The 16987-nt window shown below is 38.5% G+C and overlaps 1 protein-coding gene across 10 annotated transcripts in view; it reads left to right on the top strand.

Annotated features, from left to right (window-relative positions):
- The window catches only part of LOC5564400 (kinesin-like protein Klp10A), a 143814-nt gene that overhangs the window by 50757 nt on the left and 76070 nt on the right, over nt 1-16987 (top strand). The window contains exon 1 of one of the 10 annotated variants that reach the window (XM_021844438.1): nt 15705-15969. The exons of 8 other annotated variants lie outside the window; for them this stretch is intronic. In XM_021844438.1, coding sequence (XP_021700130.1) covers nt 15744-15969 — 226 coding nt within the window. In that variant the 5' untranslated portion in view covers nt 15705-15743. Of the gene's footprint in view, nt 1-15704; nt 15970-16987 lie in introns of those variants that run through there. One more of the 10 variants, XM_021844487.1, reaches the window with a different exon arrangement.

The raw sequence follows: 16987 nt of genomic DNA, 5'->3' as shown, positions 1-16987 counted from the left end.
AATGTTTTTTTTTAACAATATATGCATTGATCTGGTAGAACGTGCATTCAGTTTTCAATTGTTTTTTTCTGTACTGATTTTTTCCACCAACTGACATTCGATGGCAGCAAATTCAATTTCGCTTGTGAAAAAAATCATTTCCATCAGAATACCCCACAAAAACATCCGCAAATTGCAAAAGTTGTATTTTTTTTTCATTAAAAGACAAACATGATTCATCAACTGGAGGCATCACATTGCCGTTTTCTTACACCAGTCATATAAAATTCATTTGCAATTTTTTATTTTCGATTTTCAATTCCAGTGCCTCTAGGTGAAATTCAATATTGAAACACAGTGGGTGAAACTAAATGTGTGCGTGTGTTGCACCCACTCTCTTTCTCGTCGCATTCGCTCTCTCAGTCAAATTGGCTTCGTGCTAGCAGAGTTTGTTTTTGTTCCTTTTCGCACTGATCGGGAATCCTTCGGCTGAATTTTTACGACACTGCTAGAAAGTGTTATGAAATGGGCATGCTTCAACATGCAGAGCACGATCTTCACCAGATATGCACAGTCAGTTATTCTTTTCAACCGAGCGCATTAGAGGACTTGTATTAGCAGAAATGTAACGATCGACGGAGATGAATTCGAGATCGTCGATAAATTTGTATACCTCGGATCCATGGTAACATCGGATAACAACTGCAGTAGAGAAATTCGGTAACATATTATTGCCAGAAGTCGTACTTACTAAGGGCTCCACGAGACCTTGCGGTCCATACTAGACCCTGATAAAACCGGTAAACCTCTACCTACGGGCATGAGACATGGACAATGCTACTCCACGGTGACCTCAGTATCCAACAATGTGCTGGAACGGTGAACTCAGTATCAAAAAAAAAGCTGGAAAGACAAAATGGGCGGGGCATTTTGTGAGAATGCCGGTAAACAATCCCGTAAAAATAGTATTCACCTCGAATCCAGCCGGTACAAGATATAGAGGAACATCAAATCAATCAAATTTTCAGCGCGAACGGTAGTTACGTTCTCTAGATTTGTGGTTTTGAAAATTCGTGGTTTGGCTTCGATACATCTTCACCTAAAATAAAGTCATGTATTATGTTTACTTCGCATATCTGGAGTTTACTTGACGTGTATTGTTAGTGTACGTTTTGATGCAGAAAACGTAATGCAAGATCAAATATTGAGTCTTGTTTTGGGAAGACATTGAAAAATTCTATTAATTTATCTCGCTTATTGTCAATTTGCAGTCAAATATTTGACATCGTATTAGCTTAAAACACCATCTCCATTATCAAATATTAATTGTTTCCTCTTTATTTCCCATTCTGGCCCATTGTGCAATGAAAGCCAGTGGCTCATTCAGTCTTTATCTATGCCCATATAATCTTGCCGCAACTTGAGCACGAGCGCGCTTGTTTGAATATCATCGAGTGATATCTCTATTGATTTTAATGATCGTTTAACCGATATCACGCCGGGTCTGGTGTCGGTTCCGATGTTTTTGTTTTTCTAATGTGTTTGCTCACTTGCTTACACGGTTTGTGCAGCTTACAACAAGCATCGGTACGGAACCAAGCTTCACTGAATGAATCCACTCACTGCATTCAGATTAAGCAGCGACAGCTATTAGAGAAGATCCATTGTTTCTGCCGCCGTTGGTGCACTATGGTTGATCAGGTGGTTAAAATCAAAAAAATGACTTGTTCTTATAGGTATTTCTAGTTCGTCATTCCATAATAAATACTTCTTCGAAGTCCTTTGGAATATCAGATCAATATCTTTCGTAGTATTGTTGATACAAAATATGCCAAAGTTAGAATTTTCAAGAAAAAAATAACATTAATTGAATACAAACACTGCAATACGCATTTGCACTTTTTACACTTAGCGTTTTCGAAAAAGCCATCTTTGAAAAATAAAGTGGAATAAAAATGTGTATTTTCGTGAGATTAAATGTGAGGACTATGCTGAAAAAAATATCTATGATTTTTTACCAAACTTTACATATCCCATACTATATTTTTGCTTTACTCATCCCATAATGTTTTAGCTGTACATATTTGACTATTTTTTATATTTTTAACATATTTTCTTTATCTATCTGCATCTCTTGTAACATTTTTTTTTCTTCTTTGGGTCCCGCTCAAAAGTTTGTCTCGAAAACTTGTTATTTTTTTTAAACAAATCATAACATGTGTATCCCAAAACTCTTATATATATGACTAAAAAGCAAACATATTTTTGACCGTCAGACTACATGGAAACTGCCCGCCGTGCGGTGGTTATCTACCGTAGGATTCCTAATTAGAAGATGCATGAGCGATCGTCTTGCATCCCAGCATCGGATTCAAACGTGGTCCGTTCGCGTGTTCAATGGATAAATTAATCGTGAGCCGAACATTTCTCGATTTTTTATACCTCTGTACCAAGCAAGCGAATGCCTATAGGTCGTAATGGAATTTAATTGAAATTATTCCTTTATATGGAGCTTTTGTACGATTGTTGTTATCCGCACCCGTGCTTCCGGTGCTGATCGGTACTGATGAGCAGATAGCGTCTACCGGTAGCGAGTGGTGATTGATTACAGTTTAATTATTTTCTGTTTATTTGCGATAATTCGATTAGGATATCAATCACGAGTGTGACGTAGATACACGTAAGACTATGGCCAAATAAATCATTCTATTGTATTATTCAAACATTCTGCGGATTGTCAAATATGCAGTTTGGCCTATTTTTATATGAAAAACATCAAACTTTAATAGTAGTTTACACAACACGTTGCAGAATGATGATTTTTACAGCACGAGTCGTACCTACATTTATCTAACGAGGCTTGCCGAATCGGATATTTTTGACGAGTGCAATAAAAATCGAGTTCTGCAACGAATTGCGTACAACATTGTTTGCAATTTTGTAAAAGATCACTTACGTTTATCAGAAATCATATCAAGATGCGTTCACCATTACTTTGCAATTTTCTAAAATTGTGGTGTATTGGTTCATTACGAAACTCAAGATCAATGCCTTTTTATGCAAGTCTCTTTAAAGTCAATATTTACAATTTAAATTTTCTAAAGTCTCTGTTTTAATGAAATAGTCTGTAAAATTACATTTTTCCTCATTCTACTTGCAGTGAGTCCTAATGCAAAATTCCACCATTCATAGAAACCTACAACGATTATTTAATAAGAACGCGAATATTTGGTAGGTTCTTCAAGAATTCCTTCTCTGGTTTCTCGAGGAAAAGCTTCAGGAATTCACTTAGCGATTTCTCCAAACATTTGAATACTTTCGGATTTTTTATAGAAATTCCTTTACCAATTTTACCAAATATTATCACTACGAATTTTAAGGAATGGTTAGAGGAATTTCTCCTTAATTTGCTCCTGGTTCCCAACAACGCTACTATAGTCATTTTAGAACTCGATATTTATATGTGTTTATATAATGGCACAAACGATATTTAAAACAAAAATATGGTTTCTGTAGTTTGAATATTTTTTGCCCACAAAACCGGTGACTTTATTTTTCGAATTCATACAACTATTTATTCTTAGATATGCGGCTATTGGTTCTATCCCGTTAGGCCGAAAGGGTCATTAGGCCGAAAATGGCCGATGGTTCTAATGAATCGTAAGGTCGAATGGGTAACTAAGAAGATATGTCAGGATAATTTGCATTAACTAGAAGCCGCTAAATGAATTTGTAGGTCAAATGGATTGTTAGTAGCTAAATCAGGATAATTTGCATTACCTAGTAGCCCACATTATAACCAGTGCTGTAAACATTCAACATTTTACGCGACGTTCGTTTCGTTGCCATGGTCAGCAGTCACAGCCAAGCATTGAAGACGTGAACGAGCGTAAAGAGCATGAACTTTGTGCAATCAAAGCGACCATGTTTCCCGAGCGAACTGTGCCACTCAGTTCGACTCCTGTTAGCGATCGTGATCGCTCACTGTTGGAATAAACAATGAGCTCGGATTTTCACTTAGCAACACCAAAGTGTAATACTACCACGAGCCACGAGTGCTACGAACTGATTAAAAACAAAGCAAACTAAATGGAACCTAACTGTCACTGAATTTGCAAAAAAAGGTTTTGTTCCTACAAAATGTCATTGCAGAAAGCGAGTAGGATGAAATCCATATCTTTCATGAACTGACAATCACAATCTATTTCCATGTAATTGATGGCATCGACATATATATTGAGCGTAAGGAGAAGGCTTGTTGGTTGCAAGTGCCATTAGAAAACTCAACTAATTATCAACTAACTTACTTGCGGGTTACCAAATAATGCTTGTCTAAATAAAGTATCCTGATCCTAAATCACCATTTTTCTATGATAGTCAGACTCAGGACTAGCGGGAAGCGGCACCCGATAATAAATGTTCCGATACCTAGTTGAAAACAGTCACTCGTTTTACTATCAGGACGCCTGGAGTGAGTCACCCGTACAGCGTGATACAAAAATATAAAACATGGTGGACTGCCATTTTTTCTAATTTATTTTTCCCTTTTATTTAATCACCACAACACAACCTTGACAATTTGAAAAACAAGTCTTTTCATTCTTAAAATCTCCCGCCTCCCTTCAACCGACTCCGATATCCGTCTCAAGCGAACTCCTTTTGTCCGTCGCTTTTGGCCATTCAGAACTGATTCATTGGTATTGAAAAACGAAATCAAACTCAAAACAGCTGAATATAAACACTCCGTATCTCCGTAGAATTTTTGAAAGTGGCGAAAAATGGCCTGCTACAACTACAATTGCTTCAAAATGGTCGATGGGCTATCGTGATCACTTAGTATTTAATCGCTGATCTGCGCTGATCACGCAGGGGCTGTACTGATGAGCGTCAATCTTCAACGAACTAGCCAGCTCACAGCCTACCCCTTAGCTGAGCATCAACGGAGCCTAAAATCGACTCATCATCTCATGAGCTGAGCATTTTCAATGCCTTGTCACAGCACGAGCTTTAGAATGGACGTCGACTCACACAAAAAAGTGTCAATTGAGTGTCATCTGAGACGACAACATTTGCAAAAATTTTGCATAGAATTCAGACATCGGATCATAAACAACATGAATAGTTTGATCTTTCCTGTTATGTCAAATGTGATACACACATACAGTGATAGCAGAACAGAAACAAACAAAACCATAATGTTTCCTAGCGAAGCCAGTGACATTCAGTTGACTTTTTTTTTTCGACATTCGTTTGATCGCTCGTGTTGTGCATGTTTAAGGGAAGCGCTGCCGAATATCAGCGAAAACGTGATAACGATTACTGTGATTGCTTACAACACTGATATAACTACAAAGAGCAACATTTGATTAAAAGAAGGAAAAAAAATGATGAAAGGCCTAACAACCCTTTCGGCCTAACGATTTATTCGGCCTAAAGTCCCACAGTGGGACGAAGCTGAAAATTGACGGTTAAAACCTCTTAGAGGCGTTTTAGCCCATAGGTGTGTTCGGGACAATGTTTTGAATAAGCATCCCGAGTAATAATAAAAAATAATTCTTAAATTAGACTGAACAGAGCACCCGAGCAAAAAATATTTCCTTGCAAAATTTTTTTAGGACGATCTTCAGCAAAGTTTTAGACCTTTTTATTTTCAACAACTTTGATATTTGACAACTTGATATTTTTGACTTCGTTTTCACGGTTAATTTTTTAAATTAAACCTATTTTACTATAAATATCAGTTTTTTTTAACCATTTCTATGCTCAATGTGCAACTTATGAACATATCATGCTGTACAAGATTTTATATATTACAAAAATACACAACTTTGCCGAATATATCAAAGCTGTGAAATCATCACATCAAAAGATATAATGAAATTATGGTAGAAATTTTATAATTTTTGACCATTTTTCTATGCAAGTTTCTCCTGAATCGGCACTTTTCGGCAGCCACACTTAGTATACTTTGATGTCTTATTATATCAGTTCAATTCAAAAAATTGTCAACTATATCAATGGTAATTCAAAAAATTGTCCAAAGACACCTATGAGCTAAAACGCCTCTAAGAGGTTTTGACCGTCAATTTTCAGCTTCGTCCCCCTGTGCGTCCTGCTCTCGGGCAAAGTACAATTCTAATGGCGCAGTTTTGCCTTGTTTCATACTCGTACTCGAAAGCATAAAATTCATATGACCTAAACAACGGTCTCTCTATTTGCTTCAGCATTTTTTTAAATATCAAGCATGTTTTGTTCAACCTAGAAATCAAGTGTCGACAAATTATCGCTGGCTGGCTAGGGTGCTGCTTATTTTTCGAAAGTTCTCAAAACCAAAACTTCGTGTGCTCTAATCGTGAAGTTTATATAAGTTCGTTATTTTCCAACCAGTTTATTTTATATATTATATTATATATTTTTACATGCTTTTGAAGCAATTTTAGTTGTTTTAAACTGTGTATACAAAACATTTAATTTAAAAGAATGACTTACTAACAATAAAAAAAACTTGATTTTTGAGCAAAACATCTTTTTTTATGGCTTGAGAGTGCTCTGTGATGGTTCCAAAAATTGAATTCGTTTCGCGCGACTCGTTTTTTTTTTTATCTCCTGTGTGTGTTAAGCGTGTTGGTTCAAAAATTGAATGTACTTCGTGAATGATCGATTCGGGCTGGATTATGAACAGCAGTTTTTGTTCGATTTTTAGTGCGGGGCGTGCATATTGATGAGCAATGCTAAGTTTCGGCTCACGCTGTTCTTCATTATTAGAGGAGCGACGGATTGCAGAGGAATTTCGAAAAAGGAATCTGGTGAGCTTGTTCTAATCAGCGCATGATCACAGTGCGTAAACATTAACCATTTGTCGGCCAGAACGTATCCTATGGCAGTATCCTTTCCATCAACATTTCACAACATCCCGTAACACTTATGGAAGGTCGTAGAGTTCTCTGCATCTGTCTTAAGTGGGTGTTCAATTAATCATCGTGGCCAGGACAGCTCTCGATTATTGGAGGATGCGTAAATTTTGTCTAAGAGTTAGAGGTTAGTCCCAAATTTCTAACTTTGGTAACGGACGGGAAGGAGGCAACCCTCATACAATGGTCTAGGACTGTACCACCTACGAATTTGTGCGAAATGCTTAATGCGAATGCTAATGCTAAAAATCTTTATAATTTGGATTGTTAAAGTTTTTTCTCCTGATATCAATCAATTGTTGTAAAATTAAAAAAAAAACTGTTTCGAGGACCATTTTAGAAATTTTATACATGATGAAACCAAGTTCGAGCTCTAATCAAGTTTAGCCGGCAAAAAAAATAAAGTTTTAATGTTTCTCGTTAAAATTTAATGTATTTTGGTAGTTTTTGTTAAATAACTAAGTCAAAAAGGGTCTTAAATTATGTCCTTCACACCTTTGAAAAACAACCGAATTATCTTTACAATAATGTAAACATATTCAAAATTGATTGAGTATTCATGAAGTGGTCAAACAAGGATGCTTTTTTTAGTAAAATAAGAAAACATGACAAAAACTACTTTAACCCTCTAATACCCAACCCCGCCTTTAGACGGGGTACACTTTGGAATTTTGTGTATTTTTTCGTAGGTCGGAAATCAAAATTCTTTTATTTTTGGCTTAAACCTTGACTCATAACACGCATGTAAGAAAAGTTTTTTATGACTTTTGAAACTTTTTTGTATTTTTGAAAATTGTTTGAAAAATTGTATTCTTATATACCCTATAAATGCCCGGGGTTAATTTAACGTGTAATAAAAAAAATCATACCTTTTATATTTTTCTACGATCGACCTATCACAAAAGAAGAGCCTGGTGGTATCAAAATAAATTCAAACCTGTTTTTCCGTTAGTTACACGGAAAATTAAATACAATCCGAAAAAAAATTGAAAATTTAATATTTTTAAAAGTACCGCAAAAAATTAAATTTTTATTATTGCCAAAAATCAACAACCAGAAAAGGCTTCAAGAAAAAATGAAAAAAGCTAGGGATTTTCAAAAATAAAAATTATAAAAATCAAAAACCAAAATTCACGAATAAAAAAAAAATTGCCCAGAACGTGTTTAGAACGATTTTAGATAGCGAAAAATAATATTTAAATCGAAAATAAAAATTTGGGTATTAGAGGGTTAAAAGAAGACAAATTTTGATTTAGAAAAATTTGATATTCTACAAACTATTTATCAATTTAATTTTGATGGAAAAAATGCCGAAAGTTCTAAAATTTGTTGGAAAATAACAATTTTATGTAGATTTCACTGAAGAACCTAATCCACCTTCAAGTAGCCTCTAAATTTTAATATTTTTGGCTAAAACTTTGAGGTTTATCTTTTTAGGTTATTTAAATTAAATTCATTATTGGTTTTGATAACTTTTGAAAAATAAGCCGCACCCTATTGCCAATATAATATGGTCAATAAACCAACGGCCCGAAGACTCCCTAAACAGTACAGACAAATATATCATGCACCCTTCACCGCCTGCGTTACTCTTCCTATATCTGTCCGCTATATGGACAGGGTCAAGATCCATAATTGAAACTCGTTACTTATTTATCGTCATCGACCACGCTAAGGGTCACTCACACCAGAATTGAAGGGAGGAATGTGTCCCGCCTGAATATGACTGAAAATGGTAAAAATACAGATAGTATAGTTTCTTCCGGTCATCTATCTTCTGTCAAAGGGTAGCGCAGGCCGCGCGAGCGCATCAATTTAAACTGTCAAATTTAGATATAGATTCCTATCCGATCTAAAACATTTCTCGCGCCCAATGTTTTCAGCGATCATATGATAGTGCGCATGTTTGGAGGGGAACACGGATTTTATAACAAGCTGTTTATTTTCGTATCGATCAAACTTTTGTATTAACGATACTATCTTGCACGGCTGTATAGATAGAGAAACGTATCCTATTTCCGGAACATTTGTAACTTCGGTAGTGGGTTTTATGGCTCATAGTGGGACACATTGTGCTACGTATATGAGTGCATATAATTAACGTGTTTTGACAATTTGACCAAAATAACCTCCCTAGAGGTTCTCAAGAAGGGGCCTTCCTTAGTCGAGTGGTTAGAGTCCACGGCTACAAAGCAAAGTCATGCTGAAGGTGTCTGGGTTCGATTCCCGGTCGGTCCAGGATTTTTTCGCAATGGAAATTTCCTTGACTTCCCTGAGGATAGAGTATCATCGTACCTACCACACGATATACGACTGCGAAAATGGCAACTTTTACAAAGAAAGCGCTCTCACTTAATAACTGTGGAAGTGCTCATAAGAACACTAAGCTGAGAAGCAGGCTTTGTCCCAGTAAGGACGTAATGCCAAGAAGAAGTAGAGATTCTCAAGAAGTTCTTTACCCTATATCGTGGTAAATTGTGTAAGTGGCATCGGATAACAAAAAATGTGCGGGTGTACATCAGCTGGCCGGAAACATAAGGCTCTTGGTCACTGAATAATAGATGGGTATAGAACAAAGGGGTTCACCGATTGTTGTTTGTTTCATAAATACAGGAATGTAGAGCACCTATAAACAAACATATGAAAATAAAGAATGCATTTACTGCATATATCAACTTTTAGAATAAAAATCAAAAAATGTCTTCAATTCATTAGGGTTTGACAAATGCCGGGGAAACAAACTTGATACCTTCATAACATACTACAGTGACCTTTTGTTTATTTCAATGCATATGCAACGTCAAAGTTGTTGATCTAAGCAACCGGAAGTCCATGTCCATGATCAAAGCACCCATAGAGGAAGTGACGTCTTCTTTTTCTTCTTCATTCCTATTCCAACTACTAACCAATAAACACGTATTATAAAACCAAACCGCTGCACCTAATCAATAGGTTATGGGCCCAGATACGTTATTCGAGTTTGAGGAAGATTTGCGAACCAAGGTAATGGAGGACGAGAAGAAGTGGATTTTCGACGGAAGGAATTATGACCAGTGGGCGTACCGGATGCGTGTGTTGCTGGAGGAGAAAGGCCTTGTGAAGTGCATCGAGGAAACCATTAACGAGGAAGATTACGCTGAACTCCCTGAGGACTCTATGGAAGTCAAGACGAGGAAGAAGCAACAACTCGAGGAAAAATGGAAGCTCGATCGGAAGTGCATGAGCCTGATCGTCCACCGCGTCTCCGATAGCCACTTGGAATACGTTATGGGAAGGAAAACTGCGAAAGAGTGCTGGGATAACATCCAAGGAACTTTCCAACGTCGAGGTCTTGCCAACCGGCTGTACTACCGTCGTAGACTTGGTTTGCTGAAGTTGAAGAGCGGTGCGAGTATGCAGAATCATTTGCTGGAGTTCGACAAGCTACTGCGAGGACTGAAGATGACCGGTGCCAAGGTTGAAGAAGATGATGCGATTACCCAACTTCTTCTTACCCTGCCAGAACAATACGATGGGCTGTGTACGGCGCTGGAAACGATGTCATTCGATAAGTTGTCCATGGAGTTTGTCAAGAACCGTTTGTTGGAAGAAGAAGCGAAGCGTTTCGTGAAGAACGATTGTCTCGATGAAGACGGAAATACCGAATCGGCGTTTGCTGGAAAAAGGTTCTCGTTCAAGTGCTACAACTGTGGAAAGTTAGGGCACAAGCGCTCGGACTGTCGAGTTAAGATGACGGAAGACAACGGTAGAAAGTATTCAGAAGCTAGCGGAAACTCACGAAACTTGACGAAATACAACGGACCACGTAGAGGTAAAGCGAACGTGCACTGTGCTACGGATATTGCGTTTGTGGCGACCTGTGAAACGGAGCTGGCCGCAGCAGTCACACAGAAGACCGACAATTCGTTCCAGTGGTTTCTGGATTCAGGAGCATCGGACCACATGGTGAGAGATAGAAGTTATTTCGAGGAGCTACATCGTTTGCCAAGGGAGATTTCGATTGCTGTTGCGAAGAGTGGCCAATCGCTGACCGCCAAATATGCTGGAACTATCCGGACCTGTACCGAGGTGGAAGGAAGAATAATATCATCCATTGTTGAAGAAGTGCTGTATGTCCCTGGGTTACACCTAAATCTATTCTCCATCAGTCGTCTTGAAGATAAAGGTATGTCAATCACTTTTGCGGGCGGGAAAGTGAAGATAGTCAAAGATGGTCAAACTGTTGCAACGGGACGGAAATGTGGAAGGCTCTACCAATTAGACGTTTTATTGAAGAAGGAAGCTGAGGCGTTATTGACGAAAGATGATGAAGCTGGTCTGTGGCATCGACGATATGGTCATCTTGGAGAAGCAAATTTGCAAAAGCTGTGGAAAAACGGAATGGTGAGTACGAAAGCTACGTTACTGGAATGTGTGAAGCAAAACCCGTGCGAAGTATGTCTGAGCGGAAAACAAACCCGACAACCGTTTGGAGTTGCAGAAGGACAACGTTCGACTAGGGTACTGGAGCTGGTACATAGTGACGTCAGTGGACCGTTCACGCCTGGAACGTACGATAGCAAGAGATTCTTTGTAACATTCATTGATGACTTCAGCCACTTTACTGTTGTGTACCTGCTGAAATCAAAAGATGAAGTTTTAGAATGCTTTGAAGAATATAACGCAAAGGTAGCAGCTTATTTTGGTGTGAAGATTGCAAAAATTCGATGCGACAATGGAGGAGAATATACTAGCAAAGCGTTTCGATCCCTATGCCGTAGAGAAGGAATATCGTTGGAATATACAGCTCCGTATACACCTCAACAGAATGGAGTGGCGGAACGAATGAATAGGACCCTCTTGGATAAAGCTCGTTCAATGATATTTGATGCTGGATTACCGAAAAGTTTGTGGGGAGAAGCTGTCCTAACGGCTGCATATTTGTCAAATCGTAGTCCAACCAGTGCGCTGGAAATTTTGAAGACACCCTACGAAGTTTGGTACAACAAGAAACCCGATATCGACAATTTGAGAGTGTTTGGTGCAGTTGCACACACCCATGTGCCGAAGCAATGCAGAGGAAAGCTTGATCCAAGGTCTGAGAGGAACTACATGGTTGGCTATGCAACGAACGGCTACAGAATCTTTGATCCCCGGAAGAAGAAAATATTTGTGAGCAGAGATGTTGTGTGTGATGAGAATAGCAGGAAACCTCCGACACGTTCAAGAGATTTCAATGATGAACTGGAAGAAGAAGAACCGCAAACCGATAATGAACCCGTGATAGATGATCAAAATGAAGCTAAAGTACAAGATGAAAATCAAATACGACAAATACAGAATAACGATGAAAATGAACAGAATGTTATAGAAGCTGCAGGTGTCGAACAAGCTGGAAATGTTGAAGATGTTGTATCTGATCCGAGACGGAAGAGAGTACATGCTGTTGATGAATCGTTCAGTGATCAACCAGTATCGAAGCGATTGACGAATCCTCCTGTCTGGATGAATGACTACCACGTGTCCTATAGCAGTGTTGAAACTCCGATGGCCTATGCGTTGAATGCAGAAGCTTTTGTTGAAGAAATACCGAATAACATTGCTGAGCTGAAAAAGAGAGATGATTGGGACCGATGGAAGGAAGCGATTGAAAGCGAGTTGCAGAGTTTAAAGAAAAACGGAACTTGGACTTTGCATCCGAAGCCAAAAGAGAAAAACATCGTGGATTGTAAATGGGTATTCCGGATCAAACGTGATGACAACGGCAACATTGAAAGGTATAAAGCGCGGCTTGTTGCCAAAGGATATTCGCAGAAGAAGAATTATGATTATACAGAGACATACGCACCAGTGGCACGAATAACAACGTTCCGGATTATGCTGAGTATAGCGAATCAATTCAAGTACACCATACATCAAATGGACGTAAAAACGGCGTTTCTGAATGGAAATTTGAAGGAAGTAATTTACATGTACCAGCCAGAGGGATTCGAGGAAGGAGATCGGAACATGGTGTGCCGTTTGCAAAAATCGCTTTATGGACTCAAGCAAGCACCACGAAGCTGGAATGAGGCGTTCAATTCGTTTGTTTTGAGCTTGGGATTCAAACGATCCAACTACGACTGCTGTTTATATTGGAAGCGTACTGGAGGAGTGGTCGTATACTTGTTGCTGTATGTAGATGATATTTTGCTGATGACAAACAACCTTGAAGAAATTCAACTTATCAAGAATCAACTTTCCGAAAGATTTGAAATGACAGATATGGGAGAAGTTAAGCAGTTCCTCGGAATCAAAGTTGAACGATATGAGAATCAAATCAAGATTAGTCAGCCCAAATACATTGATGGAATGCTGAAACGTTTCGGAATGGAAGAATGTCGACCAACATCAACCCCAATGGAACCAAAGCCGCAGTTTGAACATGAAGGAAACATAGAACTGACCAAGCAGCCTTACAAGGAGTTGATAGGATGCTTATCATACTTGATGCTATCAACCAGACCAGACATCGCCGCCGCAGTCAACACTTTCAGCCGATATCAAGCAGCACCTACAGATAAGCACTGGAGCCACCTGAAAAGGGTTTTACGCTACCTAAAAGGGACCAGAGATTATGGATTAGTGTATCGCCGCAGAGCTGATTCCAGTCCGCTGATAGGATACGCAGATGCAGATTGGGGAAACGATGGTGAGGACAGGCGATCTATTTCTGGCTTTACATTCAAAATCCATGATGCAACCGTTTCGTGGACTACAAGAAAACAGAACACCGTAGCTCTCTCATCGACAGAAGCAGAGTACGTTTCATTAAGTCAAGCAGCATGTGAAGCAATTTGGCTAAGAAATGTGCTACAAGAATTTGGCGTTGATATTTCCGAACCGACTAGAATATTTGAGGACAATCAATCGTGCATACGAATTGCTGAGGAGCCTCGGGATCATCGAAGAATGAAGCATGTGGATATTCGATTCCACTTTATTCGAGAATGCATCCAGAACAAGATTATTCGGCCAGTTTATGTATCTACAAAAGAACAAGTTGCTGATATATTTACCAAAGGCCTACCAGCAGGACCATTTGCACATCTTCGGGAGAAGCTGAATCTCTTCGGTTGAGCGGGGGTGTTGATCTAAGCAACCGGAAGTCCATGTCCATGATCAAAGCACCCATAGAGGAAGTGACGTCTTCTTTTTCTTCTTCATTCCTATTCCAACTACTAACCAATAAACACGTATTATAAAACCAAACCGCTGCACCTAATCAATAAAAGTGACACTAGAGTGCATACAAATGCATTTGATAATTGTGTTAGACAGCTAAGTGGCAGTTAACCCATATGAACAAATGATCACTGTACTGATACTGATATATCGGGTGCACGACGTTAGGCATAAGTATGAGAGGCATTATGGTCGATAAATTCAAAATTATTACCATCCGAGTATTCTTATGAAAATCACTACGTGTAATAATAAATAGATGAACAAAACACTTTTGTATGTTTTTAAGAAGTGAACCAACCGTACATACTTGTAAATTTAATGGTTTTTCATTTATTGTGTATATCATCATGATTCTTTCGGTATATCAAAGTAATTCTACGATACTATGCATATAAAGTTCGTAATGGTTTTGTATGATGCTAACAGGTGTTAATAAACGGAACCACACCGATTAATTGCTGCTTCTGAAAGCTTTCCCAATTCGGACATCATAAATGTACAAACAGCAATCAATGATGAATTCATCACAGTGCCTGTGTACCTATCGCATCAACGCTAACGCACAATAAAGTCCTTTGTCCCAACGACGCAACGTGTCCGCTCGCCCCTCGACAGCCAAACGGATTTCCCACTTCATGTTTTCCACCTTCAGTAAGGGAACGTGGGGCACGAGTGTCACCTTCAATTGCATATAGTACAAATCAATTTTCTATTGTTTAACCCAGAATAAATATAAATTGAGCTCTTATTGAGTCTTTGTCATGTGTTCGAATCCTCTGAGCCGAATCTCAATAGAAAAACAAAAAAGTACCTTGTACCTTTTAATTACGCCCTGATTGCTAATCTTTGACAGATACGCGTATTTTGACTACCACTTGTAGCCTTCTTCAGTATCGGTTACTCGTATCCACTAGTGGATACTGCGTGTGCTAATTGGCCATAATTTGCACCGATATTTCTTTAGATGTCCTTCTTGCCCCCAGCTCCCCTAAACGTGGGTAGAGCATTTCCCACTACTAGTCCGGTAGCCGCCGGACGACCATTACTCCCGATATCCCCCTCTTTCTTTGTTCTCTACACACATCCAAGACCCCCGTATTCGCCCCTCGCATCGACTCCTGCTGCTGAGGTGCTCTTCTGTATCATTGCAGTGAGAAACATGTGACTGTCAAGTCTTTTTTGAAATACATCTACGTCTCGTCTACGCGTGCTGCCACCTAGGCTTTTTCGTACTTCGCTTCGATCACCCCAACAACGACAACTACGGAAAAATAACAAACAGAGCAGGCGGGCGACTCAAGTCAACCGAAACCGAAACGGATCGCAGTAGCAACCGAAACGAGTGCCCCGGAACAAAACGAGAAATGTGCTGATATTGACTCAGTTTTTCACTCGTTTTCGCCCCGCGAACAGTTTTGGGCGCCTTCCTGTCCAAATCCTGTCATCATCTGTTGGACAGTTCAAAAGTAGTGTTTCGTCGATAGCTCAGGGACTCCTTTCGGAATACAAAAGTGTTTAGGTTTTTCGTGACCTTCCACCACACGGAAAAGTTTGCCCCGTCCTGGGAGAAATCAGTGTTCAGTGTTTTTCTCGGTTCAAATTCTGACCTGCTTGAATTGAAGTGAACATCGAAATCGGAACCGTACCATGCTCTGGTTGAAGAAACGGCTGACGTCGCTTTTCGGAGGGAAATCCCGCAATCGAGACCGGAGCATAGAAAAGCAGCAGCTTCCAGCCGGGGAACAGCCTCACGGTCGTTGCATCTTAAGTGGCGGCGCTGTCGGTTCCAGTAAATCCAAATCGTCGTTGGGAAAATTGAAAAAGTCCGAAGATAAATCCACCAAATGTCGCTGCCAGAAGATTGTGTCACAGTGTAAATCTGCTAAGGGGTCGTCCATAAATGACGTAGCTTTTTAGGGGGGAGGGGGGTCTTCACGAATTTGTGACGAAGTGTGACGAGGGGGAGGGAGGGGTCCTAGCTAGTGGACGTAGCATTTTGAATCAAGTTCGCAAAAAGATAGGCGCTGACTAAACTTGGGTTATGAAATTATGATTAAGCTTCAAAACATTCATATGACAAGATTGAAAAAATATCAAATACTTTAGATTTTTTTGATAAATGCAATCAAACAGATGTTTTGAAGCTTTAAATAATTATGTGAATATTATATTATATTCGCGTCTAAATTAATAAATTTATAAATAAACAAAATAAGTTTAATGAATTGAATGAAAATCAATGCTCTAACTACTGGAGTACATATTTTTTGCCATTTGTTAACATGACATAAAGTCAGCCGTTTTAGTTTTATCCATATTTTCTGTTGGGGCTTTATTTATTCAAGAAAATACAATTTGCTCTTCTTGGCAAATATTACATTTAAAGCAAGATATTTATTCCGCGAATTATGCCTTCAATGTTGCAGGAGATCTCCACCCAATCAACTCATCATTTGTTTTGATATATCAATGCTCTTGATGGAATAGCCTAAATATTAATGAGGATAATAGATTCGAGTGTTAACTAAATTGCCCTATCATTAAATTTTGTTAATAATTCGGTAATTTGAAGAATTTTTATTATTCAACGGTTTCATTATAGGTTGTGTAAGATTATTTCAGTATGGAAACAATAATAAAAATCAACTGAAATATTAATAGAGATTATTGTATTTGTATAATAATCGCTAAAATTTTCTAAACATTCCAAATATTTCAAGTGTAATCTTTTATGTATCTGGACACTGTTTGCTAAAATGATTTGAAATTGGATAATATTAACGATGATTCATTTCAAATTTATATATTTTCTTGATCATCTTTATTGAAATCTATTTCCTAACAACGAATAATTAAAAAAAAAACAATCCTCTAATATAACGAAATTTTTG

This window comes from Aedes aegypti, chromosome 1 (genome assembly GCF_002204515.2).
Source record: "Aedes aegypti strain LVP_AGWG chromosome 1, AaegL5.0 Primary Assembly, whole genome shotgun sequence".
Lineage (NCBI taxonomy): Eukaryota > Metazoa > Arthropoda > Insecta > Diptera > Culicidae > Aedes > Aedes aegypti.
This window is presented reverse-complemented; position numbering and strand designations above follow the sequence as displayed.